The sequence below is a fragment of the Rhincodon typus genome, chromosome 3 (genome assembly GCF_021869965.1).
Source record: "Rhincodon typus isolate 14 chromosome 3, sRhiTyp1.1, whole genome shotgun sequence".
Taxonomy (NCBI): Eukaryota; Metazoa; Chordata; class Chondrichthyes; order Orectolobiformes; family Rhincodontidae; genus Rhincodon; species Rhincodon typus.
Genome location: NC_063334.1, coordinates 106,915,577 through 106,943,262, shown reverse-complemented (window position 1 = coordinate 106,943,262; position 27,686 = coordinate 106,915,577). Strand labels below are relative to the sequence as shown.

Genomic DNA, 27,686 nt, shown 5'->3' with positions numbered 1-27,686 from the left:
ATGAAAAATCATCCAGTCTCTAAACTGAAGCCATTCGTGTTCAGGACTGGGGAACAATCGATTTCCAGATAGGCAGAGAGGTCAACATTAAAAAAAAAATGTTGACCTGCTTTGGAATAAACTTCACATTCACAAGGAAATCTACATGCCTGAAGTGAATTCCCATTAGGGCAGAGAACGTATTGGCATTGGCAGACACAAGGGAAACTACATCAATTGTAAAATTCAAGGTTTGATTTTCCTTTGGATTCATTTGGTAAAGAATATATTGTTTTGTTGTCTGCGGGAATGTTTGTTCATTTCCTCCAGAGTAGAGACTGGTAAGAAACTGCATTACCTGAAGTGCTAGGCAATTGGTATTTCCTTATGACTGATCACATTAAACCCAACTATAATGGAGATAGACACTCTAGCCTATTACACAGAGATAGTAGGAACTGCAGATGCTGGAGAATCCGAGACAACAAGGTGCAGGGCTGGATGAACACAGCAGGCCAAGCAGCATCATAGGAGCAGAGAGGCTGACGTTTCGGGCCTAGACCCGAAGGCTGTGTTCATCCAGCCCTGCACCTTGTTGTCTCGGATTCTCCAGCATCTGCAGTTCCTACTATCTCTGATTCAAGTTTTCTTTAAAGCAGCTTCAAGCACGTGGTCAGAGAAAAGTATCAAAATTCCTTGTTGCTATTTCACCCCTGCGCGCGTGCGCATCTAAACAGAGCCAGGAGACGTGTTGTGAAAGGTGTTTGAATTTGCATTGGAAGAAGTTGCTGTGGTTGACAAGTTTTGATTAAAACATTATTCATTAACGTTGTCTTTGCTTCTGCAGACTCGAAGAGCTTGTTCTTCGCATGATTTATTGGGACTGGCGGTTGTCCCGGGAGGGTCACATATTTTGTGAGGATGGACGTGCAAGATTATGATGAATTGACTGCCTTCCTAGGGGCGTGGGGTCCTTTCCAGAAAACAATATTCTTCTTGCTGAGTGTCATCATCATCCCGAACGGTTACACTAGTCTGTGTATGGTGTTCGTGGGAGACACCCCGCAGCACCACTGCCGCCTGCCCGACTCTCCAAATAGCACCTTCGAAGAAAGTAAGTCTTCTCCGAACCTGAGTCTACGGATCCCTATTGAAGAAAGGGATGGTGAGCAAGTGTACAGTCGGTGCACCAAATTCAAAACTATTATAGGAGACCGCTCCAGTGACACAGCACGTGAAATAGAGCCCTGTATTAACGGCTGGGTGTACAGTACAGACAGGTACATCTCTACTATTGTCAGTGAGGTAAGAGATTTTTCAATGTCTTTTTAAGACGACTAACTGATCCCCATAAGTTTGCTGTTAAATGATTTTCTGTTCAGAAGAGCAATGCTGCTGGGCAGATTGGGGTTACTAGGACATGGACTTCTTCAGCTTCTGTTGGATTTGAAATGGGAGTGAGGTCTCTAGATTTCAGGCAATATTTTGAGAGGTTTAGTTCCCTGGAACTGCAGGGAAGACTTCCTAGGGTCCAGTGGCCTATATTCAGGATCTTAAAATGCTAGAAATTGAGTTTTGTCTAGTGGGCAGGAAACCAAAGATATCAGAACATTGTCAGGAGGGCCTTGTGGGCATTTAGTGATTTGTATGTTATTTTGTGGGTGGGGGAGGGAGGAAAATCTAAGGATGGAGCTGCTTTTTTAAATTCATTTGTGGGATGTGGGCATCACTGGCTGGCCAGCGTTTTATTGTCCGTTCCTAGTTGCCCTTGAAAAGGTGGTGACGAGCTGCCTTTTTGAACCGCTGCAGTCCACCTGCTGTGGGTTGACCCATGATGCCATTAGAACATAGAACATAGAACAGTACAGCACAGCACAGTACAGGCCCTTCAGCCCATGATGTTGTGCCGACCTATTTGAGTTCAGAAAAGATTTATCAGGATCTTGCTGGGAATGGAGAGTTTGAGTTATAAAGATAGGCTGGGACTTATTTCATTGGAGCATAGGAGATGGAAGTGTGACCTTCGAGGTTTTTTTTAAATGTGAGAGAGGTGAAAGATGTGGAAAGGACATGAGGGGTAACTTTTTATCTTACACAGAGATTGGCTAGTATGTGGAATGAATTGCCAGAGGAAGTGGTGGATGCTGGTACAGCTATAAAATTTAAAAGACATTTGGATAATTTCATGAAAAGGAAAGGTTTGGAGGGATATGGCCAAATGCGGGTATTTGGGACTAGCTTGGTTTGGGAACGTGGTTGGTGTGGAATAGTTGGACCAAAGGGTCTGTTCCCATGCTGTATGACTATGACTGTAAGATCAATCTACCCTGCATACCCCACATTAGGAACGGAATTTCTAGGGAAGGCATGTTGTGATATGACTGTATTTGAGGGTTAGGTTGGTTTTGGGATAGAGAGAAAATCCATTCCTAATCTCTGTTTGCCCTGTTCCCAGTCCATTCTGAATCTTACCTTGGAAGTTTTAAAATGCAAATATTACCAGTTAAAGAAATTGAAAGATTTTAAGTGTAGAAGCTAGATAATGATGTGTACTTGCTGGCGCTAATAATATTCTTGACTCAATGAGTCTTGAACACTTGTCCACCAATAAGAAATAATCATGATGTGAAACACTTAATTCGTAGTTTATAGCAATTAATTTAAACCTTAAACAATTTAGGTGAAAATCTTTAAAAATAATTAACCCCGACTGATTTAAATAATCCCGCTAACAGTATTCCACAGTGCAGATGTAGCGTTATCACAATCTACTTCTGTTTTTCTGAAAAGCCGTCGTGACAAGCATTTTAAAAATATTCTCTCTTGAGATCTGGGTGTCCTGGCAAAGCCAGAATTTATTTCCCATTCCTAACTACCCTTGAGAAGCTGGTGATGAGCTTGAATTGCAAAATTGATTTTGACTTGGTGCCAGTGAAGGAATGGTCATATAGTTCCAAATCAGAAAGTGAGTGGATTAGAGGGAGACTTGGTGGTGTTCCATGTATTTTGTTGCCCTGGTCCTTCCAGGTGTTGGAGGTCACAGGTTTGGAAGGTGTTGTTGAAAGAGCCTGCGTGAGTTACAGCAGTATATCTTGTAGATGGAGTCCATTGACGTTATAGTGCATCAGTGGTGAAGGGAGTGGTGGATGGAGTGCCAGTGAAGCAGGCTGCTTTCTCCTGTTTGGTGCTAAGCATCTTGAATGCTGTTGCGGCTATATTCTTCCACTCGAGTATTCCTTTGCACTCCTCTTTATAAAAAAAAATCCTAATGTTCAGAAATGTCAATACGTACCTGTGGAGCAGTTGGGCCTTGAACCTGGGCCTCCTGGTTCAGAGACAGAGACACTACCAAAAAGGTCCTCAAGTTTGAGAAGGACAGATCTTCATGTTTTCCATCGCAGTGTGGGAATTGAACCTACTCTGTTGGTATCGCCCTTCCTCGCAAACCAGCCATCTAGCTAACTGACTCCCTTCACACCTCCTGAATGTGCCTTGTCGACGGTGGGCAGGCCGCAGTGAGACAGGAAGTGAATTAAATTCACAAAATTCCTGCCCTTAGTCATAAGCCAATAGCCATGGTATTTTTATGGCTGGTGGAGTTCAGTTTCTGATCAATGGTAATCCCTAGGATGTTGATACTGGGGATTTCAGTGATCATAAGGTCGAGGGGCACGAGAGATGGTCTTTGCCTGACATGAATGTTACTTGCCAACCCAAAGCATAAGATATAGGAGCAGAATTGGGACATTTGGCCCATTGAGTTAACTGCGCCCTTCGATCATGGCTGATATGTTTCTCAATTCCATTCTTTTGCTGTATCTCTGTAACCCTTGATCCCCTTACTAACCATCTATCTCTGCCTTAAACACAGTCAATGACTTGGCCTCCACAGCCTTCTGCGGCAATGAGTTCAATGGATAAACCACCCTCTGGCTGAAGAAATTCCTCCTCGTCTCAGTTCTAAAGGGTTGTACCTTCATTCTGAGGCTTAGCTCTCAGGTCCTAGTCTCTCCTAGTTGAAACATCTTCTCTATGTCCACTCTACCCAGGCTTCTCAGAATCCTGTAAGTTTCAATGCAATCCTCCACCCCCCATCCTTCTAAACTCCATTTAGAACAGACCCAAAGTCCTCAACCGCTCCTCAAATGAGAAGCCTTTCATCCCTGGGATCATTCTTGTAAACCTCCTCTGGATCCTCTCCAATGCCAGCATGTCCTTCCATAGTAATGGAGCCCAAAACAGTTCACAATATTCCAAATGCGGTCTGACCAGAGCCTTATACAGCCTCAGCAGTGCATCCCTGCTCTGGTATTCTAGCCGTTTCGAAATGAATACTAACATTGCATTTGCTTTCCTAACTGCCAATTGAACCTGCATGTTAACCTTAACAGAGTTCTGAACGTGGACTCCTAAGTCCCTTTATGTATCTGGTTTCTGAGTCCTTTCCCCATTTAGAAAATAGTGTATGCCTCTATTCTTCGTGCCAAAGTGCATAGCCTCATACTTTCTCATATTGTATTCCATCTGTCACCTCTTTGCCTACTCTCCTAGACAGTCCAAGTCATTCTGCAGTCTCCCAGTTTCCTCAACACCACTTGTCCCACCATCTATTTTTGTGTCATCTGCAAACTTAGCCACGAAGCCCTCATTTCCTTTGTCCAGATCGTTCATGTATAACGGGAATAGTTGTCCCAATACTGACCTCAGTGGAACTCCAGTAGTCACTGGCTGTCATCCTGAAAAAGACCCCTTTATCCCCACTCTCGGCCATTGCCAGTCAGCCAGTCCTCTGTTCATGCCAGTACCTTGCCCGTAACACCTTCCATGTGGCAACTTGTCAAATGCCTTCTGGAAATCTAAATAGATCATGTCGACTGGCCGTCCTTTGTCTAAATTGCTCATTAACTCCTCAAAGAATTCTAATAGATTTGTCAAAGAATTTTAATAGATTTGTCAAGCATGACCTCCTGTTGACTTATGCTGACTCTGCCCTATTTAATGGTGCACTTCCAAATCCTCCTCAATCTCATCCTTAATTGTGGGTTCTAAAATCTTACAAACGATTGAAGTCAGGCTAACCAGGTTATAATTTCCCATCATCTGCCTTCGTCCTTTCTTAAACGGAGTATTACATTAACCATTTTCCAGTTCTCTGGGATCCTCCCTGACTCCAGTGATTCCTGAAAGATCACCAGCTATGCCTGCACTATCTCTTCAGCTATCTCCTTCAGAACTCTGGGGTGTAGTCCAACTGGTCCTGGTGATTTATCTGCTTTCAGACCTTTCAGCTTGTGAAACACCACCTTAGGATGGCCACTACATCCACTTCTGTTCCTGACTCTCTCGAAGTTCTGGTATGCTGTGATGCAAAGAACCTATTCAGTTGCTTTGCCGTTTCTTTGTTCCCCATTACTATTTCTCAAGCCTCATTTTCCAGCGGTCCAATGTCCACTCTTGCCCCTGTCTTACCATTTATATATCTTAAAAAAAACTCTTGCAATTTTTTTTATGTTGCTAGTGTGACAGTACTATGGCTTTAAGAGGTGTATTTTGTCCTTTTTCTTTGAAGAGACGTTTTAAGACTGAGTTGTAGAGCTATCTATTGAAAGCCTATGGGGTAAACAGCTTGTGAGGCCTTGGTATTTTTCAAGAGGTTGGGACAATAGAAGCAGCTTGAATGGATGGGGTCAAGCTCCCACAGAACCAGGATTTTTAGTTTTAGTTTTCAGTAGCAGTTGCTGCTGGGTCTTAAAGCTGGATGGAAGCTGAAGTACATCTCTCCTTGCTACTCTCTGTCTCAGAGATTTCTCTTGATATTTTCTTCCTGGACTGGAGAGTTGCCTGTGAGACAATCTACTTTTCTGAACTTGCCTTTTTCTGAGGGTGCGTTTATGGGATGTTACTGTATTGAAACAGTTAATTCGTATTAGTTAATATTCTGTTATTCTGCTAAGTCTTCCAATAGAGTTATGTTATTCAAAATCCTTCATTTTTTTGTTGTATTTTAACTATAGTGTATAAGTGTGTTTTGCTTCAAATTTAGCACCTAGACCAGTTGAATTGTGCCTGGAATGCAATGCCTGACTCTTGCCTTTAAAATAAGAAAAAGTTAGCATCTGGGCTATCTCGTTAATATATTTTGAAAGGGTTTGGTCTGGTCCATAACATTAGCTAGCTTGCCCTGATATTTTATTTACCTTGCCCAGCCCAACTATTGCTCTTTTAGTTATCCTTTGCTTCCCAATCCCGGACGTAGACCGTCTCAGTATCTGAGGAGTTGCGAGCAGTGCTGAACATTATACAATCGTTAGCGAACATCCCTGCTTCTGACCTTCTGATGGAGGGAAGGCCATTGATGAAGCAGCTGTAATATGCCTGAAACAACAGTTTTGAGAGTTCATTAACACTGCTTTGGGCAGGCATGCTCTCTCATACGTGTGACAAGTTTCTTTTCCACTGTTCTAAATTTTAAAATGTGAGATGTGCGTTGGAGAATCTACGCTTTGAGGGTTTAATTCAAGTTCAGGAATGCTCTTTTTAAAAGAAAAGCTTATTTTAAAATGAATTTTAGGGATGAGGGCATTGCTCCCAAAGGCAGCATTTTTGCGTGCTAGTCATCTTTGAACGTAGTGCTGAACTGCCTTAAGCACTCCCTCTCAAAGGGCACGACCCAGCTATGATGCAAATTGGAGAAGAAAATCCATTCATTTGAGAACTCAGAACTCCAGTCCCTAACCCTCACTCAGAAGAGGGAGTGCTATCAAACATGCTTTTGATGGAAAATAATCTGTAGTTTAGCAGCTCTGGAGAAAGGTGGTAGGGATAGTGGGGTTCGCGACTAAGCAGTAGCTAACTGGAACTGTGTGTAAAATGTTTTGGGATTCTAAACATAAAGCATGGTTGTTGTGTAAATCTTCATTGTTATCTCCACCAAATTCCGCACTCTGTTGCAAGAAATTGAGAATAGTTTTAATGTCTGACTTCTACTTGCAAAATAAATTCCACATCTAGCTTTGAAAATGCAAGCACAAAAAGACCCTGTCATTCTCAGCAGTGTCAAAATTGATTTTTTTTTCCATGATTGATACTGTTTGACTTCTTAGTATGAATAACAGCAAGTCGTGGTCATTACCTTTTCCCAAAGATGTCTTTGATTTTCTTTTGATTAAACATCTGATCGCAGTTTAAAGCTAAAACATTCCTAAGTAACTTTTAATGTTCTGCAATATTTTCAAATAGTTAAAAATCGGAAATTCTGCTCCTGAATGTTTGTGTGATGAAGGGACATTTTGAAGAAGAATAATCTTTGATGGCTGATGTTTAAGTGTCGACATCACTTGAATGGTTTGCTGGTTTGATTATGTGCCTTGAAGAGATTCACGTTAAGCATATTCTAGCTATTGCGACCTCTGTATTTCAAGTTCATCTAAAGAGCAGATTTGAATTTGAGGTGCACTGCGTTATACCTGCAGTGTGATGGGTCAAGGAGGGAGTGGAGGTGTGGTATTCTTGTAACAGTGGATTTATTTTGACTGTGTCGGCTGATATTTTCATTTGAAAGTGGATTCACATGTAGATAGGAGAGTGAAGAAGGTGTTTGGTATGCTTGCCTTTTTTGGTCAATGCATGGAGTATAAGAGTTGGGAAGTCATGTTGCTGCTGTACACGACATTGGTTAGGCCACTGTTGGAATACTATGCGCAATTCTGGTCTCACTGCTATAGGAAAGATGTTGCGAAATTTGAAAGGGTTCAGAAAAGACTTATAAGGATGTACCAGGGTTGGAGGGTTTGAGCTGTAGGGAGAGGCTGAAAAGGCTGGGGCTATTTTCCCTGGAACATCGAAGACTGAGGGTGTCCTTACAGAGGTTTATAAAATCATGAGGGGCATGGATAGGGTAAATAAACAAAGTCTTTTCCCTGGGGTAGGGGAGTCAAAAGCTAGAGGGCATAAATTTAAGGTGAGAGGGTAAAGATTTAAAAAGGACCTAAGGGGCAACCTTTGCATGCACCATCCTCTGTGTGAATGGAATGAAATGCCAGAGAAAGTGGAGGAGGTTGGCACAATTACAACATTTAAAAGGCATCTGGATGGGTATATGAGTGGGAAGGGTTTAGAGGAATATGGACCAAATGCTGGCATGTGGGACTTTATTTAGGATATCTGGTCAGCATGGACGAGTTGGACCGAGGGGTCTGTTTCCATGCTGCACATCTTTATTACTCTATGACTCTATTTTAAATTTTATTCATTCACTCCATTTGGGCATCACTGGGTCATCCTTTGTTTCCCATCCCTAATTGCCCCTGAGAAGTTACCTTCATGAGCCACTGCAGCGCGTCAGGGGTAGGTATACTCAGTGCTACTTTGTGGGGACTTCCAGAAATTTAACCCCGAGCTTGGGAAGGATGTATTTCCAAGTCCGGGTGGTGAGAGGCTTGGACAGGACCTGTCAGGTGATGTTACCATGTATCTGCAGCACCATCCTTCTGGGTAGTAGAGGTTGCAGGTTTGGAAGGTGCTGCCAGAAACTGTCTGAGCTGTAATAAATCTCTGGATAGGATTCTTAGAATTATTTGTCCATGTTTTAAGCTATTTGCATGGTGGTAAGGGAAAGATTAACCTGTAATTCTTACCAGCTCGAGAGCATCAATTAAATTCTGTTATGTTCCAAAATTATTCTGCAAAGCAAGTATAAGAAGTACGATTGGGAGTTAAGTGTCACATGTAATTGAAAAGTTGGTAAGTGTATATTTGCTTTGAAAATGAATGCTACAAGTAGATGATGTAGATGCAGCAGAGGGGCATCTGGGTTCGATACAAATTAAACGTGCAAGTTACCTGGATTAGCAATAAATGATGATTTTGTATGTGCTGGATGATCCGAGCGCCAATTGGAAGATGTTGGCTGAACTTTTCACAGCTTTTATTATCTTACGCACTGATTAAAGAGAAATATTTCAATCATTGACTTTGTACTGAGAAATTGGTCCCGCTGTCAAAGGGTTTGTGAGAAGCAGCTTGAAGTGCCAGTGGTTTAATCTTGATGGGTGTTGACAGGTACCGGCAAGTTCTCCTCCGAGCCATACACCATTCACCAATATATTTGCTGTGCCTTCAATGTTGCTGGATCAAAATCGTTGAGAGCACAGTAGGTCTACCTATAGCACATGGACTGCAACTGTTCAAGAAGGCAGACCACACCACCTCTTCAGGTGCGTCTAGGGATGGGCAACACATTTTGGCTTAGGCAATGAAGCCCAAATCTCCTCTGCATTAAAAGATTTTAAAATGGTATAACTCTGATTAATCTGCAGTCTTTGATGTACTTCATGCGAGAATAAGGAGAAACAAACCAAAACTGAGATCCAATTTAACGCTGTTTCTTTCAAAAGAAACTTGCTTAAGTACATTGCAAAATGTGATTGGGAGGGGGAATGAAAAGAGGTGTGGTAAACTGTGTTCTTTGAATTGATAAGCTGAAGTTGGATTGTGTATTAGTGCGTCAATTATTCTCCTTGTAGGAAGGTCAAAGAACAGGTATTAACTGTTAAATTGGACAAAGCTGTTACAGTTGCTTGGGATACAGCAGATCCATTGAATGGGTTTTATTTATTTTAATGAGTTGTCACAAGAAGACGAGAAATAAATTCCAGAGATTAGTTATTTAATCTGGCTGGATCTTTTATTTTGCCCTGAGTGGATGAGGCAAATGTACTGAATGCATTTATCTTGAAATAGCAAGTTAATTACAACCAAGTCAATGGGAAAAGAAAAGAAAATCAGAAGAGAATTTATCTATTGACAGACTCTCGTGAATGATCAGTGTTCAGCAGATCAGCTAAAGATTTAAGTAATTTTGATTTATGGTGAAAGGAGTACCTTTTTTAAAACCATAAGTCAAATGCAGCTTATGTCCCCCAAATATTCAGATAAATTTTCATCTTCCCTGCATGGGTAGCAGTGGACCTGCTGCTGGAATGTCCTTGTGCACTCTTCATTGAACCAGCTTTCATTCCCTGGTAGTGGTAAAGTGGGGGACCTGCCAGACCATGAGGTTGTAGACTGCTTTGGAGTATGATTCTGCTGCTGCTATTGGCTTATAGTGCCTCCCAGATGGCCAGTCTCAAGTTGCTAGATCTGTTCCAAGTCTATCCCATTTAGCAAAGTGATAGTACCACATATTGTTTCAGTTTTAGTTTGGACTCCTGTTCAATAGGGTTTTGCTTATTTTTCCACCATTAATTTCTCTGCAGAGTTGAGTGTCTTGTCCAGTCTGTGTATGGATATGGTTATGTTAGCAATATTTTTAAATTATACATCGTAGCTTAGTTGATTGGTTTAGCATGTGCTTAAAGCAGAAGTTTGTTTCTACTAAACAAGTTACAGGTTATAAAGTTTGTTGAAGATACCTGGTGCAAGTCTGCTTTTATTGTTCCACATAACAGTAATGAAGAGAAATGAATCATCCATTATTGTGATTGAATAAGACATTTACAATTTATACACCTCATGGAGTAGTGGGACTTGATTTCCAGTGTATTCCTTCTGTCGGAATCATAACAGAATGTAAATTGCATCCACTGTCTTGCAGAGTCCTGTGTGGACCCATGAAATGTTACACTCTACAGAGTCAGGAAAACTTCAAACAGAACGAGGAAGAAGGAAGAGATAGTGAGAGACTGACGACCCAACTCCCTTTCAGCAAGAAGTCATCTTCTGCCTACTTGATTTGCCATTCCAGGGAAATGCAACATAATGGGTTAAAATCCAACTGCATCCCCTCATCTGTGTGTCAGTGGTCTAGTGTACTAGTATGCAGTGAAGGTCACAGTTTGAGAACAGCCATCAAAAGCTCCTGCGCTTTTGGTAGAAAGGGGATAAGTACACTCTGTCACTCTGCATGCTGCTAGTCAGCTTCTGTTAAAAAACAACCAGGACAAACAAATTACAGTCAACCTGCAAAAAATGTAAGGATCTTAACTCACTGTTCAGCTACCAATGTCAATGCCACTGGCACCGTCCCATGTAACGGTCACACCTTCTGCTGTCTTTTAGTGATCAGTCTCTGAATTATTTGTGTATTTTTTTGGACTTATTCTTAATTTGCTCATAACACCTAGTATCATTTGGCTACTGATCCTTGTAGCTCTACGAATTTCTAGCTGTCAAACTGTAAAAGAGCCATTGATGCCAACTTTCTTTCCTATCCGTTTGCCCACCAATTGTTCCATGCTAATGTTTCACACCACCTCATCACATCCCACAAGCTCTTCTCTAAGGTTGTAGTCTTTTTATGTGGCACTTTATCGACTGCCTGTTGGAAATCTAAGTACATTACATCTTCAGCTTCCCTTTTATCCACCCTGGGTTGTTCTTTGCTCAAAGATCTCTCATGTATCTGTCTATCAATAATTTGACTGGTAGCTACATTTTCTGACAACACAAAGGTAGGTAGGAAAGATTGTTGGAGGAAAGTGAACCGTAACTAGGCTGCAGAGTGATTTAGATAAGGTTAAGCAGGTGAATGTTTGAAAAGTGAATATGTCCCCTTTAGCAAGGAGAATTTTGAATAAAACACAGAATGCTATTTAATTAGAGAAAGTTTGCAAAACTAGGTAATACAAGGAGATCTGGGGGTATCCTATGCCACGAATCACCAGACTGGTATGTAGACACAATAAGTGATAAGTACGTTGTCGATTATTGCAAGGAAAATGGATGTACAAGTCAGAAAGTATTGCTTTGCTGTACATAGCCTTAGTGAGCCCACATCCAGAGTACAGTGTATTGTTTTGTTCTTCTTTTACTTAAAGGATATAATCACAGGAGGAGTTCAGAGAAGATCTGAGAGATTCCTGGGATGAAAGGGTTTGGGTTAGGAGAAAGGGTTGAACAAGTTACGCCTCTACCCGTTGGAATTGAGAAATATGAGTGATGATCTTATTGAAACACAAGATCCTGAGTGGATTTGACAGGGTAAATGCTGAGAGGATGCTGCTTCTTACAGGGGTAAGGCTGGAGCTAGGAGACTAAGCTCCATAAAAAAGGGGAATATCCCATTTAAGACAGAAGAGGATGATTCTTTGAGGGTTGTTTAGTCTGTGGAACTCTCTTCCTCAAGAGCACCAAATACTGGGTCGCTGAATATTCTCAAGGCTGAGTCAGGTCTAATCAAGGGAGTCAATGGTTATGGGGGAGGTAGGCAAGACTGTGACGTTAAGATCACAATCACATCAGCTACGATCTCATCTAATGATGGAGCAGATTCAAGGGGCTTAATGTTCCCAATCCTTGCTTGAAACACAATTTTTCTTTTATTTTCCTTTTACAACACTGTTGAATCTGCCTGAATGTATAATTGTTTCCTAAATGTCCTGCTCCTCCTTCATTAATGGCTTCTAGTATTTTTCCTGATGACTGATGTCAGGCTAACTGGTTTCTAGTTTGCTGCTTTCTGTCTCCCTTCTTTCTTGAATAAACGTCTTGCATTCCAGTTTGCCAATCCAAAATCTAATGCATTAATTTGGGAAATTAAAAAGGGACACATCTGCTATTTCTGCAGCCACTTCTTTTAAGACCCTAGGATGCAGGCCATCAGTTCCAAGTTTAATAGCCCATTGCTGTTCCTAGTGTTTTCCCATGTATGGAAGTAGGGCATTTGGCTTCTCGAGCCATTTTAAATAGCGTGGCTGATCAGATTGTAACCTTCAGCTCCAGCTGCCATTGTTTAATTCCCCAATCTCAACATCTGGATGTGAATATAGGAGGTATGGTTAGTAAATTTGCAGGTGACACTAAAATTGGTGGTGTACTGGACAGTGAAGAAGGTTTCCTCAGAATACAATGGGACCTTGATCAGATGGACCGAGGAGTGGCAAATGGAGTTTAATCCAGGTAACTGTGAGGTGCCACATTTTGGGAGGGAAAATCAGGGCAAAACTTATACACTTAATGGTAAGGTCCTGGCGAGTATTGCCAAACAAAGTGACCTTGGAGTTCAGGTTCATAGTTCTTTGAAAGTGGAGTCAACAGGATAGTGGAGAATGAGTTTGGTTTACTTGCCGTTATTGGTCAGTGCATTGAATACAGGAGTCGGGAGGTCGTGTTGTGGCTGTATAGGAAATTGGTTTCGGAATGCTGTGTTCAATTTTGGTCTCCTCGCTATAGGAAAGATGGTATTAAATTTGAAAGGGTGCAGAAAAGATTTACATGTAGAAACATTTAATATATTTCTCATTGGTTTTCTCTTGTATTCTTACTTTCCACCACTCTCTGTCTCGGACAGTGTGTTTCCAACACTGAAGATGGTAGCCAGAGCTGTGCATGCGCCGATAGTCAGCTGTCACACCATTCTTATATTGCTGGGGGGGGGCTCAGGAATTTGTGAATATTGTTATGAAGTGGAGGTCGACCCTCCCCTTCTGATAACTAAAACCCAGAAAAACTCGCTTCTCCCTATAATCTGTTAAAAGAAGTTTGAAAAGTGGTATAACTTTTGGGGTGCCTCTCACTCCCAATCAGTTATAAAGGAGTTGTTAATTGAAATGAAATCCTTTCAATCACTCTGTAATCAACAAGTAGTAATTTATTTATCTAACTCTAACAGTGAACATATTAACAGGACTACTAACCAACCAAACCAAACCCCCTTAACTACTAGCTATTGTGGAATAAAACAAAATTCTAATGGTGTGCCGTTCTAATAAATACAAGTCCTACTTATATAAACCAAAATTATAAAAAAAAAATTAAAACTTAATCTCTCGAAATTATAGCCAGGATATGTCCTCCGGAATGCTCCACACCCTCTCCGCTGATCTTCAGTCAGGAATGCCTTTCTCCATTGAATTCTTGTGTCAGTAATATTAGCTAAGAGTGCCAGTGTACCTTTAGTTTAGATAGTTTTCTGAGAGCTTAGAGAATTCTGAAAGAGCCAGTGATTTTCTCTTTAGGGCTGCTGGTTGTTAACTCTAACAGGTGGCAGTTGCTCTCACACTGATTTTCAAATAACCTCTTGTTTTATACCCTTGATTACCTACTGTTAATTTCTTACAAAGGATTGGTCCAATGTTGTCAAAACCATCAGATTTAAATTTAATTGTTTATTTAGTCTCTTAAGTGCCTGGTTTAAATTAATTGGTCGATTTTCAAACAGGTTGCCTTAATAACAAAACAAACTACCGCCTGTGTTGCTAACCATACAGCCTTTTGATATAAATGTTTCAATTTCAGGAGCTCTCTGTGCACCTGCACATTTAAAAAAAAACAATCTCCAAGCCTAGAAAAAACACATCATCTTTTAAGGGGATCACGCACTCTTTCCCTTGCTGCCCCCCCCACCCCGATCATTTTCAAAATATCAAATTCTATCATCCTGCCTTCCAATCCACAGATACTCTACCTGACTTTTCAACAATGTATGGGCGCTGCCATTTTTGTGACAGTCAGCCTGTCACTTGGCAGTGATGTAGTGCTACTGTACTTTATTTCTAGCTATTTGGCGCTAATTGCAGCTTTCTTATAAAAAGAAGGTGACCCTTCCTCAGAGCCCGAACCCGAAACGTTACTAGACCCGAAACGTTAACTCTGTTTTCTCCTCCACAGATGCTGCCAGACCTGCTGATCTTTTCCAGCAACTTTGTTTTTGTTCCTGATTTACAGCATCCGCAGTTCTTTTGGTTTTTATCAACCATCCAACCAACTGAGCTAACTAGCCCCCCATCTGACAATATCACATTTCAAATTTTTGCTTTCTTTTGGAGTATTGTCTCCAACAATACCATGTTGGATGTTGATGTCAGCTAGTGAAAGCAAGCTGTGTTCCCCAGGGTCAGCCACAGGTGCTGGAGAATGCGCTGATATTCGCGTCGACATAACTCAAAGTCTATCGGGCACTGGTTTGTGTACGTTTTCACTTTGGCCGTGGGCAACGTATAGGCATTGCACAAAGCAACTAAAAGCAAAGCATGTTTTGCTGCATAAGATCTTGCTGCAGCAGCTGAACATCTTGCAAAGCACCATGAGCATGTTGGTCAGAATTCCACTTCACTGGGTTGGATACAGATGGTTCATATATGTTAGTATGAGAGATAACAGAGCTAAATGGAGAAGTCTGTATCCTTAAACAATCTTGTTGATGGAAGGTCTGTTAAGTCTGTACAGAATGAGCAATCGTGCCAAAAAGCCGTTGCCCCACCCCGAGTCTTACAAGTAAAAATTTACAATTGGATTTGTAGATCAAGATTAACCACATCTATAACATGAACAAATGGTCTCTGTGATGTGCTGTCAGTAACTGCAATTTCCATCATACCGAATAGAGTGCTAAAACTGGCTTCCCCCAAATGACCTGCTCCTTTTCTTTAATCTTGTTGGAAAGTACAATTGTGTACTCTGTCAAATCCATGTCTTATTGATCAAACCACAGAGAATCAGATGTGTGTGTCCTGAGCTATAGTTTCATTCCCAATAAAACATGGATTTCTGTAGACAACAAGGTGCAGGGCTGGACAAACACAGCAGGCCAAGCAGCATCACAGGAGCAGAGAGGCTGACGTTTCGGGCCGAGACCCTTCATCAGAAAAGGGGGAGGGGAAGGGGGTTCCGAAATAAATAGGGAGAGAGTGGGAGGCGGATAGAAGAGGGATAGAGGAGAGGATAGGTGGAGAGGAAACAAACAGGTCGAAGAGGCGGGGATGGAGCCAGTAAAGGTGAGTGCAGGTAGGGAGTTAGGAAGGGGATAGGTCAGTCCAGGGAGGACGGACAGGTCAAGGGGGCGGGATGAGGTTGGTCAGTAGGAGATGGAGGTGCGGCTTGAGGTGGGAGGAGGGGATAGGTGGGAGGAAGAACAGGTTAGGGAGGCAGGGACGAGTTGGACTGGTTTTGGGATGCGGTGGGGGGAGGGGAGATTTTGAAACTTGTGAAATCCACATTGATACCATTGGGCTGCAGGGTTCCCAAGCGGAATATGAGTTGCTGTTCCTGCAACCTTCGGGTGGCATCGTTGTGGCCCTTATCTGCTTTCCGGAGGGACAACTCTCTCCGTGACTCCCTTGTCCGCTCCACACTCCCCTCCAGCTCCACCACACCCGGCACTTTTCCCTGCAACCGCAGGAAGTGCTACACCTGCTCCCATACCTCCTCCCTCACCCCCATCCCAGGCCCCAAGAAGACTTTCCACATCAAGCAGATGTTCACCTGCAATGTGGTATACTGCATCCGCTGTGGCTTCCTCTACATCGGGGAAACCAAGCGGAGGCTCGGCGACCGCTTTGCAGAACACCTACGCTCGGTTCGCAATAAACAACTGCACCTCCCAGTCGCGAACCATTTCAACTCCCCCTCCCATTCCTCAGACGACATGTCCATCCTGGGCCTCCTGCAGTGCCACAACGATGCCACCCGAAGGTTGCAGGAACAGCAACTCATATTCCGCTTGGGAACCCTGCAGCCCAATGGTATCAATGTGGATTTCACAAGTTTCAAAATCTCCCCTCCCCCTACCGCATCCCAAAACCAGTCCCTGCCTCCCTAACCTGTTCTTCCTCCCACCTATCCCCTCCTCGCACCTCAAGCAGCACCCCCATCTCCTACCTACTAACCTCATCCCGCCCCCTTGACCTGTCCGTCCTCCCTGGACTGACCTATCCCCTTCCTAACTCCCTACCTACACTCACCTTTACTGGCTCCATCCCCGCCTCTTCGACCTGTTTGTTTCCTCTCCTCTATCCCTCTTCTATCCGCCTCCCACTCTCTCCCTATTTATTTCGGAACCCCCTTCCCCTCCCCCTTTTCTGATGAAGGGTCTAGGCCCGAAACGTCAGCCTCTCTGCTCCTGTGATGCTGCTTGGCCTGCTGTGTTCGTCCAGCCCTGCACCTTGTTGTCTCGGATTCTCCAGCATCTGCAGTTCCTATTATCTCTGGATTTCTATAGGGTTTTTTATGACCTGCTGATTTCACATGGCTGATGATTTGGGACTTTTTTTTTGTTTTTGAAGTGTTTTCACTGTTGTCGTACAAGAATAAAACACTTGGGGTCTATTCTGCACCTGGCTAATTCACACTTTTGAAAGACACCTAGGAAGCCCAATCACGCTAATGTCCTTATTACAACAGAACTGTCTCCCCTAGAAGCTTAAAGACTAAAAGCAAACTAATTAATGCCTCCATTGCAACGAGAAACAAACTGTTCTCTTACACGTTACAATGCCATTATATTCTTTCCAGTCCCAGGTTTTTAACAAACCAATAGTGTGCCAGAAATGCAGGTTAATTGTGCTTTTAATGACTAAAAAGACAAATTGCTGGGAAAACTCAACAGGTCTGGCAGCATTTGTGATGAGAAAGCAGTGTTAACATTTTGGGTCAGTGACCCTTCTTCAGAATACATTTATGGCAATTTCTGTTTTTGTTTCTGGTTTCCAGCATCTGTAGTTCTTTGGGTTATTTTTTGTTTAGTGTTTTTAATGACTTTCCATTGTTTTTTCAGTGGAATCTTGTTTGTGATGATAAGTGGAAAGGACCATTCACAGCATCAGTATTTTTCTTGGGCATGCTGTGTGGATCATTCATCTCTGGACAAATTTCAGACAGGTACAATTCTTAATTTTAGTCACTAAGTAATTAATTAGTTTTGGTAATTTCTTTCAGCAGCTAGAAAAAGATATTTTTCATATCCTGATTCTTGGGATGTGGGAGCCACTGGAAGGGTCAGGATTTGTGTTTCATGCACAATTTACGTTTTAAGGTGGTGGTGAGCCATCTTTACAAGCTACATTGTACGTATTCTGCAATTCTGTTGGCGAAGGAGTCCCTGGATTGTCACCCAGCGACAAGAGTTGGAATGGCAAGTCAGGATAGTGTTTCCCTTGGAGAGTGACTTTGTGGTTCTAGTCTCATGCATCTGTTAGATATTGTCCTTTCCGGGTGATAGAGGTCGCATGTTTGGAAGGTGCTGTTGGTGGACGCGTGGTGAGTTGCTGCAGTACATTTGGCAGAAGGTGCCAGTCAGTGGAGGGAGTGTAGTTGAATTGGTGGATGGGATCCTAGGTGCTTCCCACTAATAACTGCCACTTACCTTCTGATGGTGCACAGGCTCCACAGATCTGGAGATATCCTCATGTTTCAGCAACGGCTTTTGTGTGACCTCGTGCTTGACATGACTGTTTAAATACTGCAAGTGTTTGTTTTTCCCCAAACTAGACTGTGTTTGAATGCAGGTTTTGCTTAGACGGACAGGGCTTAATCTCTGAACAGTTGTGTGCAACTTTGGAACTCACTTGGGAATATACCACTTTTTCATTTTCAGGGTTTTGACCCAGTGATATTCTATATTTGCCTTTGTTGGAGGGGCACCAACACAAGGACTGGAGAAGTTCAATGGCAATTATGTTATGTCTCATGGTCAGTATACCTTTGAGAGACATGCTTGTGATAACATCACCGTTTCATAGCATGTGACCTGCGGATATAAAGATCACCTACACCATCTTGCCTTGGGGCAGTTCGTTTAAAGTGTGACATGCTGCTTTATATAGCTTAGTAATTCTGGGGAAGGTGGGACCTGTACAAGAAGGACGGGTTGCACCTGAACTGGAAGGGCACCAATAGTCTGGGCAGGAGGTTTGCTAGAGCTCTTCGGGAGAGTTTAAACTAGTGTGGCAGGGGGGTGGGAACCAGAACAATAGGCCAGTAAGTGCAGGGACTGGGCACAAAAGAGAGACTGAGATACGCATAGCGCAGAGTAAGAGCAGGCAGAGGGAAGTCGCGGGGCTCAGAGGGACTGGAGGTCTGGAGTGCATTTACTTCAATGCCAGAAGTATAACAGATAAGGAAGATGAACGAAGAACATGGATTACTACATGGAATTATGGTAATATTGCAGTTACGGAGACATGGTTAAAGGAGGGGCAGGACTGGCAGCTTAACATTCCTGGATATCGCTGTTTTAGACAGGACAGAAAGGGAAACAAAAGGGGTGGGGAGAGTTGCATTGCTGATTAGGAATCACATGTCAGCAGTGTTGAGGGAGGACACATTGGAGGGATCTTGCAGTGAGGCATTATGGGTGGAGCTCAGGAATAGGAAGTATGAAATCACAATGCTGGGAGTTTTCTATAGACCTCCCAACAGCCCATGTGAGCCAGAGGAGAAGATATGTTCTCAGATACTAGATGGGTGTGAAAAAAGCAGGGTAGTTCTGGTGGATGACTTCAACTTTCCTCTTATTGACTGGGACTCCCTTAGAGCCAGGGGCTCGGATGGAGAGCTATTTGTTAGAGTGTCCAGGAGAGCTCTTTGAGACAAAATATCAACAATCCAACCAGAGAAGAGGCCATTACTAGACTTGGTATTAGGGAATGAGCCAGGACAGGTGATTGATGTTTCAGTAGGAGAGCATTTTGGGCTTAGTGACCATTAACTCCATAAGATTTCGAGTAGTCATGGCCCTTGGGTAAGGGTGTTTAATTGTGCAGGGGCCAGTTACTTCCAAATTAGACAGGAACTGGAGAATGTGGATTGGGAGCAGTTATTTGAGGGCATATCTACGTCTGGCATGTGGGAGGCTTTTAAAGACGAATTGATTAAAGCGCAGGACACGCATGTCCCTGAAAACTGAAGGATAGGAATGTCAGGATCCAGGAACCATGGATGACAAGGGAAATTGTAAACTTAGTCAAAAGGAAAAAGGAAGCATATGGTAGGTCCAGGCAAGCTGACAAATTGACAAAGCCCTTGAGTATAGAGAAATTAGGAAGAAACTTAAACACCGAATTAGGAAGGCTAAAAGGTGCCATGAAATGTCTTTAGCAAACAGGGTCAAGGAGGATCCCAAGGCTTTTGATGCATATATTAGAAGAAAGAGGGTAGCAAGGGAAAGAGTAGGCCCCCTCAAGGACAAAAGAGAGAAGTTTTGCATGGAGCCACAGGAAGTGGGAGAGATCCTTAATAAGTACTTTGTATCGGTATTCACCAAGGAGAAAGACATGACTGATGTTGAGGTTAGGGATGAATGTGTGAATACTCTAGAGAGAGTCAGTATATTAAAGGAGGAAGTTTTGGGTATCCTAAATTGTATTAAGGGAGACAAGTTCTCAGGGCCAGATGGGATCTATCCCAGGTTACTGCGAGAGGCATTAGCAGATACATTCACATCCTCCTTGACCACAGGTGAGGTTCCAGAGGACTGGAGATTAGCCAATGTTGTTCCCTTGTTTAAGAAAGGAAGCAGGGATAATCCAGGGAATTATAGGCCAGTCAGTCTGACGTCTGTGGTGGGGAAGCTCTTGAACCTGTGGCCCCCTGTAATTGAAACTTCAACCCTGGATAAAAGCCTCTAACTATCTACCCTATCTATGCCTCTCATAATTTTGTAGACCTCTATCAGATCTCCTCTCAGCTGCCATCTTTCCAGTGAAAACAATCCTAGTCTTTTTAACCTTTCCTCATAGCCAATGCCCTCGAGACCAGGCGATATCCTGGTGAACCTTCTCTGCACTCTCTCCAAAGCTTCCACGTCCTTCTGGTAATGTGGTGACCAAAACTGCATACAATACTCCAAAGGTGGCCTAACAAGGGTTTTGCAAGCTTTAATAGCAGTCTGTCAGATTCTTCAGTGTTATAATATCCAAGCTGATTATGTTGCAAGAAATTTCATGCGTATCCCCACACCAGGTAAAATATCTTCCTAGGGGCAAAACTCACAACAGCAGTGTCCATCGCCACTAATTTAACAAGGCAAGAGCAATCAATGAAGTGTTGTCAGCATCTTTAGCGCTAAAAAGGTTTTTGTGTATTTCATAAAATTCTGAAGTTTTTTTGTGATTGAAGAGCAAAGGTGAAAGTTATTATTCTGATGTCAGTTTTGAAATGTGACTATTATAGCCCAGCATCTGACATTTCATACAAAAGGATAAAATAAAATACAGGTTAGGTATCTTTTATCTGTACATCCAAAAACCAAGAAGATCTAAAAACCGAAAGCCTTTTCGAAAGCAGACCTGAACAGACCATGCTGAGTTCAGGCCTTTTGAGGAAGAAAACTTGGCTTAGCCAGAACGGACTCAAATGGATGTGAAAATGAAGCTTATTTCCAAAGGTCTGAACTTAACTTCTGCAGATCTGTTTGGGCCCTTTGGACATTAACTTCACTTCTGGATTCATTCAGGCCTAAGCTTCAGGCAAAACTTTTCTTCAAAAGCCCTGAACGGTCTTCAAAAGATCTAAACAAACCTAAGTGGTATGTGTAACAACAAATGGGAACAAAGACTAATTGGTGCTGAGATAATGAAAAAAATTAGCTTACAGATGCCAACAGATTTTGATAAAGATAATGTGAACCCATTCCCTGACAAGCCAGGGTACAATGAGTCCAGGAGTTAAATGAATATTTTGCTTTTGGTTGACAGATGATTAGTAAATGATCTTGCGGGTAAGTGTATCCAAAAAGAATTGGTCCTGGGGTTTTTGGATAAAGGATTCCTGGCCTGTATCTTGGATCAAAAGGATATAAGAAGCAACAAATTGGGCTACTGCGTGTGAGGGAGAATGATTATTAAAATGGATATGTTTTCTTGCATTAAGGTACGGGCGAAAACTCATTCTGTTTGTATCCATGACTGTGCACACTGGCTCCAGCCTTCTCCTCGTGACCTCTCAGAGCTGGGAGATGTTTGCTACCTTGTTCTTCATTGTTGGCCTTGCCCAAATTGCACGGTACATAGTGATGTTCATTTTGGGTAAGATTCTTCATAAGTTGCTGTATGCTTCAAAATTAGTTTCCTTGTTCTATTCAGGAACAAAAACAGGTCTGGCAGCATCTGAGAAGAAAAGATCAGAGTTAATGTCTCAGGTCAGGTGACCCTTCATCAGAACTGACCTGAAATGTTAACTCTGATTTTTTTTCTTCACAGATGCTGCCAGACCTGCTGAGCTTTTCCAGCAACTTCTGTTTTTGTTCCTGATTTACAGCATCCGCAGTTCTTTCGGTTTTCCATGTTCTATTCCATTCTCGCCGTTTTCGATATTCACCTCTTCTTCCTTTTTGTGCATTGTACAGGCAAAACGGCTGGTGGGAAAAATGTTTCTGCTTTGGATGTTAGCCAGATGTAATTCCTTCCCACTAAACGGGATTTCTGGCTGCCTCTACTTTCCACTTTGAGAATAAAACCAAAAGTGTGTTGGATAATTTTTAAAGTCCAGGCCCGATCTATTGCCAGAACATCCCTCTTCCACATCAGTGACATCACCAAACCCACCTCTTATCCTGATCTCTAAATGTGGTGGCCTCACCTATGCATGCTGCTGAGGTCAAGTTATTGAACACTGCTTAAAAGTAAACTCTGAGGAAGAGTTAATGCTGATTTCTCTGCGCGTATGCTGCCAGACCTGCTGAGCATTTCCAGTAATTTCGGTTTTTATTTGTTATTGAACACTGCTACCCTGCCCCAAATCCAGATACCCACATCCAATTGCAAGACCCAGTCCACAACAGTCTTTCGTTAACTCCCTAGCAGCTAGAGTGATGCAAAGACTAACTTTGGAAGGCTTGCACCCTGTTTTACTAATTTGAATTTTGCTTTGCACTGTATCACTGCATCCCTGCTCTTAATTTCAGTCAACATTCAGCAGTTGCCTTATGCCTTGGGAGCTGTTTCTTCCTGAATCTCTGGCTTTCTGCCTCATTTTAAATGCCTATTCAAGTCATGCTTCAGCTACACAGAGCCCTGGTTAGACCATAGCAGTGGTACTCCAATCACTGCATCTTAGGAAGGATATGCTAACCTTGCAGAAAGTCTTGTGGCATGGCGGTAATCTCCCTACCTCTGGCTCAGAAAGTCCAGGTTCAAATTTTACCTGCTCCAAGTATGTGTCATGATACATCTGAACAATTGATTTAAAACAAAATACCCACTTTGGTGTATGATAAAGTGGTCATGTGGTTAAGATGACCTGCCAATCTGTTGTACTCTGCGTACAGAAACTTGAATGCCATCCTTGTTGGTGCATTGTTAATTATTTCTTGGGCATATGTGGCACAGTGGTAGTGCCCTGACCTCTGAGAAAGTATATTAGCTTTGTCTTTTCATTAGACTTTAATGGAATCCCAAAAAGCTTGTGGATGTTGAATTTTTTCGTTGTCAAGGAAAAAGGCATATTCTCTCTTTTTTTCTTTCACTGGATTTCAGCGCATTTATTTCAGTCCTGGGATACGGGTATTAGTAGCCAGTTCAGCATTTATTACTCATGCCTAATTGTCTAGAAGACAGTTAAGAGTCAACCACGTGACCGTGGGCCTGGAGTCACATGTAGGTAAGCATCATAGTTCCCTTCCCTAAGTCATTAGGCACATAATTCCAGTTTCTTCTTGAATTGAAATTAAATCACCATCTGCCATGGTGGGATTAGTAGTCCAGGAGCAATAGGTCATCACTTCCACTTGATTCATAGCAAAAGCCAATTTTATTTTTTTTTCCTAGGCTTGGGGAGTTCACAACTAGAGAGCATAATTTTAGAGTGAGAAGAGAAAGATTTAAATGGGACCTGTGGGCAACTTTTTCACAGATGGTGGTGCATATGTGGAATGAACTGCTAGAGGAAATGGTAGATGCAGGTGCAGTTACAACATTTAAACAATATTTGGGCATTTGCCTGAATAGGAAAGGTTTTTGAAGGTTTTGGGCTAAATGCTAGCAAATGGGACTTGTTTAGTTTGGGGAACTACTTGTTCGGCATGGACTAGTTGGACCAAGGAGTCTGTTTCTGTGCTACATGACTCTGACTCTTTGGTTTGTTAGTCTGGCGTTCTTACTGGTCTGGCCCACAAATGACTTCTGAAGTGGCCCAGCAAACCACTTTCTTCAAGGGCATATGGTAAAGGGGAACACATGCTGACCTTACCAGTGATACACACACCACATGAAAGAAGAAAGGGGGGATAAAAGTAACCTGATTTAAATAAGAACCCACACCCTGAGTCTGCCATGACAGTGATAATAGTAAGATCTTCAATGAGTTTAATTCCTATTAACAACAAATAGAATCTAGTTACTTGAGGCTTTGATTACATGTTTTGAGATATTGACCAAGTAACACTGATTTGAAATTTTGGAGTATTTGCTGCAATGGGACGCATAATATCGAAGTAACCTGTGTGGTGTCTCAAACTAGCAGTATGAAGAAGATCTCCTCCTGGCCCCACTACCCCCCACCCCAACTGGGAGTACTGGGAACACTGTATGTGGTGCGGTTGAGAATCTAGAGGGTCAAGGTGCATGGTGAGAGCGGAGGTGGGTTGGGCAAGATGGGCAGAGGAGAATTGGGAGATGAAAATGCAAAGCTAGGGCTTGGAGGGGTGGGGCAGGGTGCTGACCTGAACATCAGGGTTGGGAGTGAGGGTGGGGAAATATTCAGCTCCTCAGAGTAGTGATGTGGGAGTTTGAGGGATGGAGATCAGGGGACATGAAGGGCAGACAGGATGATGAATCTCTGGGACTTCAGAGTGCAGTGGTGAGTAGAACTGAATGCTGTTTCAGGCTAGCTAACTACCTCCCTATCATGTATCAGACACACTTGAAGATGGGAAATTCTTGAAAGCGTTTGAGTGTTGCAAGTGCTTGTGGTCAGATGTTGGTAATGAATCTGAAAAACCAGAACTGAACAGGAGATCTATTCTTCTCTGAAAGTCACCATGCAGACTGTTGTTAGTTACATTTATAAATTACATCTTGCTGATCACTGGACCTGCCATGTTAATTTTTGTCTTTTTTCTCTCTTTACTTTTGAATTGCAATTCTGTTCCATTCGTTTGTTATTTGAATTGACAATTTATCACACCTGAGGTTTGCAAGTTTGCTTTTTAAAAAAAATAAATCTCTTCAATAGGAAGTGAACTTCTTGGCAAAGCTGAAAGGATAGCTTTTGGAACCGTTGGCCTCTGCCTGTTTTATGCAGTGGGTTATGTTGTTCTACCGATTTTTGCGTATTTTATCCGGGACTGGCGGATGTTATTGGTGGCTTTATCGCTTCCACAAATCCTTTATATTCCTCTTTGGTGGTGAGTTTAAATTTCAGTGAAGTTTTGTTTTATTTTGTAACTTGCGTTTATTCAAATTGCACAGAGTTCCCTAAATTATGATAATTTATTTCATGCTGAAATGCAGTGAATACATTTTCGAAGGGGGTGGATGTATCCCGGTGCCTTTTAATTTTGTATGTCAACCTATCTCTCGGCCAAAACCCAATGACCCTGACCTTCTGATCTCCACTGCCTGCTGACCAACACAAATGGCATTTTGATGGTTCTCTTTGGCACCACCTTGTGCCTTTCAATTTTTTTTTTCAACAGTGGAGCCTTTTTAAAAAATTATTGCACAACACTCTCAGTTCCAGCATACCATATCCATTTGGCTACGGTTGAGCAGTGAGAGAAGGGAATGTTTTCTCTGCAGGTTTGCTTTCCTCCTCACTAAACCACTTGAGCAAGTTTTCGCCTTCTCTGAACTCAATTTGTATAGTCTTTACTAATCTGCCTGCTACAGTATTCCCCCTTGTATTTTACAGGTTCATACCAGAATCTCCAAGATGGCTGCTCTCCCAGGGTCGAGTGGAAGAGGCAACAGTGATTTTAAAAGCTGCTGCTAAAAGAAATGGCATTACAACAACTGCTGAGATATTTGAGAATATAGGAGACCGAGAATCCATTGTAATGAACCATTGAGCTTTTTAGTAATTTGGTCTTTATTTTCAATGGTGTTTGAGTAGGAATAGTGAAAAAAGACATGATAATACACCAGGAGATAGTAGGAACTGCCGATGCTGGAGAATCTGAGATTACAAGGTGTAGAGCTGTATGAACACAGCAGGCCAGGCAGCATCAGAGGAGCAGGAAAGTTGACGTTTTGGGTCTGGACCCTTCTTCAGAAATTTCATCCAGCTCTACACCATGTTATCTCATGATAACACACTACTTTTTCAAAATGTTCAAATGTCAATTTTTGTGTTACCTTGTTTGCACTCAGCAATTCTCTTATTGTCAAGTGATGTAGTCCCGACCTCTGATGCAATGTCTATCTTATTGCTATCTGCTAGTTAGAAGAATGAGGGGTGATCTAATTGAAACATAGGATTCTTAAGGGGTTTGACAGGGTCAATGCTGAGAGGATCTTCTCCCTCATGGGAGAGTCTGCTGTCAGAATAAAGGGGTGCCAAGTTAAGACTGAGATGAGGAAGAATTTCTTCTGAGGGTTGAGAGTCTTTGGAACTCCTTGTTACAGAGAGCTGTTGGAACAGTGTCCTATATATGTATTTAAGGCCGAGATAGATACATTCTTGATCAGTAGAGGAATGAAGGTTACAGAGAAAGGCAGGAATGTCAGATCAGCCATGATCCTATTGAATGGTGGAGCAGGTTTGAGAGGCCGAATGGCCTCCTACTGTCCCTATTATGGTCTTATGGTCCTACATGTACCTACAAAACTAGTTGTAGTACTTGGTGCATTATTTAAATCCTTGATGGCTCTTGGTTAGAAAATCTCTTAAAATTTGATCTTTTTAAAAATTTGTTCCTGTGATGTCTGCAAGGCCAACATTTCTTCCCCATGTCTAATTACCCTGGAGAAAGGAACAGCGATCTGCATTCCTGGACCGCTGATTTTTTTTTTTCCTAGTGTTCATTTATTTTTTAAAAGTGAAAAGTCTAATACCACCTTGCTCCCTATGCCAATCTGCTGAAGAACCTCACAGTCCTTCTCCCTGAGTTCTGTAGCTACACTTCCTCCTCCTCAGCGAAGGCAGATATGATGTACTTATTTAACAAAGTCCTCCAGCTCCGCACACAGGTTGTCCCCTTGGTCCCTAATAGGCCCTACTCTTTCCCTGGTTACTGTCTTCCCCTTGATGTACTTGTAGAATACCTCGGGATTCTCCATCACCTTACCTGCCACTGTTTTCTCATGCCTCCTCTTTGCTCTCCTAATTGCTTTATTAAATTCCACCCCCCACTTCCTCCACAAGGGCCTCCATTCATTTGCTCCCTGCTTATAAGCCTTTATATTTTTTCCTTCTTATCTAGTCCTGAATATTCTGAGGCATCCAAGATTCTCTGGGCTTGTAGCGGCTGCATTGCATCCGAAAGGAAACATGTTTGGCTTGTACTCTTCCCCAGTTCTTACGCTGTTCTGCTGTAGATTTACCTACAAGTAGCTGTTCCCACTCTACTTTGGCCAGATCCTGCCTTAATTTTAATAAAATTTGTCTTTCCCCAATCCGAAATCTTTTGATTTTTGTTTTTGCAGACCATCTTTCTCCTTTTCCATAACAAACTTAAAAGGTGTGGTAATATTAATCAAAGATCTGCAGATACTGGAAATCTGAATCAAACAAAAACAAATTGTTGGAAAAACTCGGCAGGTGTGGCAGCATCTGTGAAGGGAAAGCGGAGTTAACGTTTCAAGTCCAGTAACCTTTCTTCAAAATGCACCGTGTTGTGGTCACTTTCACTAAAATGCTCTCTCACTGCCACCTCCTGACTTTGTTCATCTTCAGGTTTCAAAATTGTCATGTTTCCCCTATGTTCCAGTCATTTAACATGTATTAGAAACAGTGGTGGTCTTGAGACTGAATGAGGGAAGACCATTATACATTGCCCCCTGCAGTCTCCCTTACAGCCATCAACCAAAGTGCAATATTCCATAATCTCTCATTCC

General features: G+C 42.4%; 1 protein-coding gene across 1 annotated transcript; it reads left to right on the top strand.

Annotated features, from left to right (window-relative positions):
- Positions 1-636: 636 nt before the first annotated feature.
- LOC109928100 (solute carrier family 22 member 5-like) lies at positions 637-25,699 on the top strand. The gene is made up of 6 exons (XM_048593985.1): positions 637-739; positions 827-1,284; positions 17,471-17,574; positions 21,565-21,719; positions 24,865-25,036; positions 25,543-25,699. The coding sequence occupies exons 2-6, from the start codon at positions 901-903 to the stop codon at positions 25,697-25,699; spliced, it is 972 nt and encodes a 323-aa protein (XP_048449942.1). The 5' UTR covers positions 637-739; positions 827-900.
- Positions 25,700-27,686: the final 1,987 nt, after the last annotated feature.

Bases quoted from the DNA above. Each gene is read 5' to 3' on its own strand.
- LOC109928100 (XM_048593985.1), top strand. From the start codon at position 901: ATGGACGTGCAAGATTATGATGAATTGACTGCCTTCCTAGGGGCGTGG. The intron at 21,720-24,864 runs GTAAGATTCTTC...TCTCTTCAATAG, and splicing joins CATAGTGATGTTCATTTTGG to GAAGTGAACTTCTTGGCAAA. The intron at 25,037-25,542 runs GTGAGTTTAAAT...TGTATTTTACAG, and splicing joins CTTTATATTCCTCTTTGGTG to GTTCATACCAGAATCTCCAA.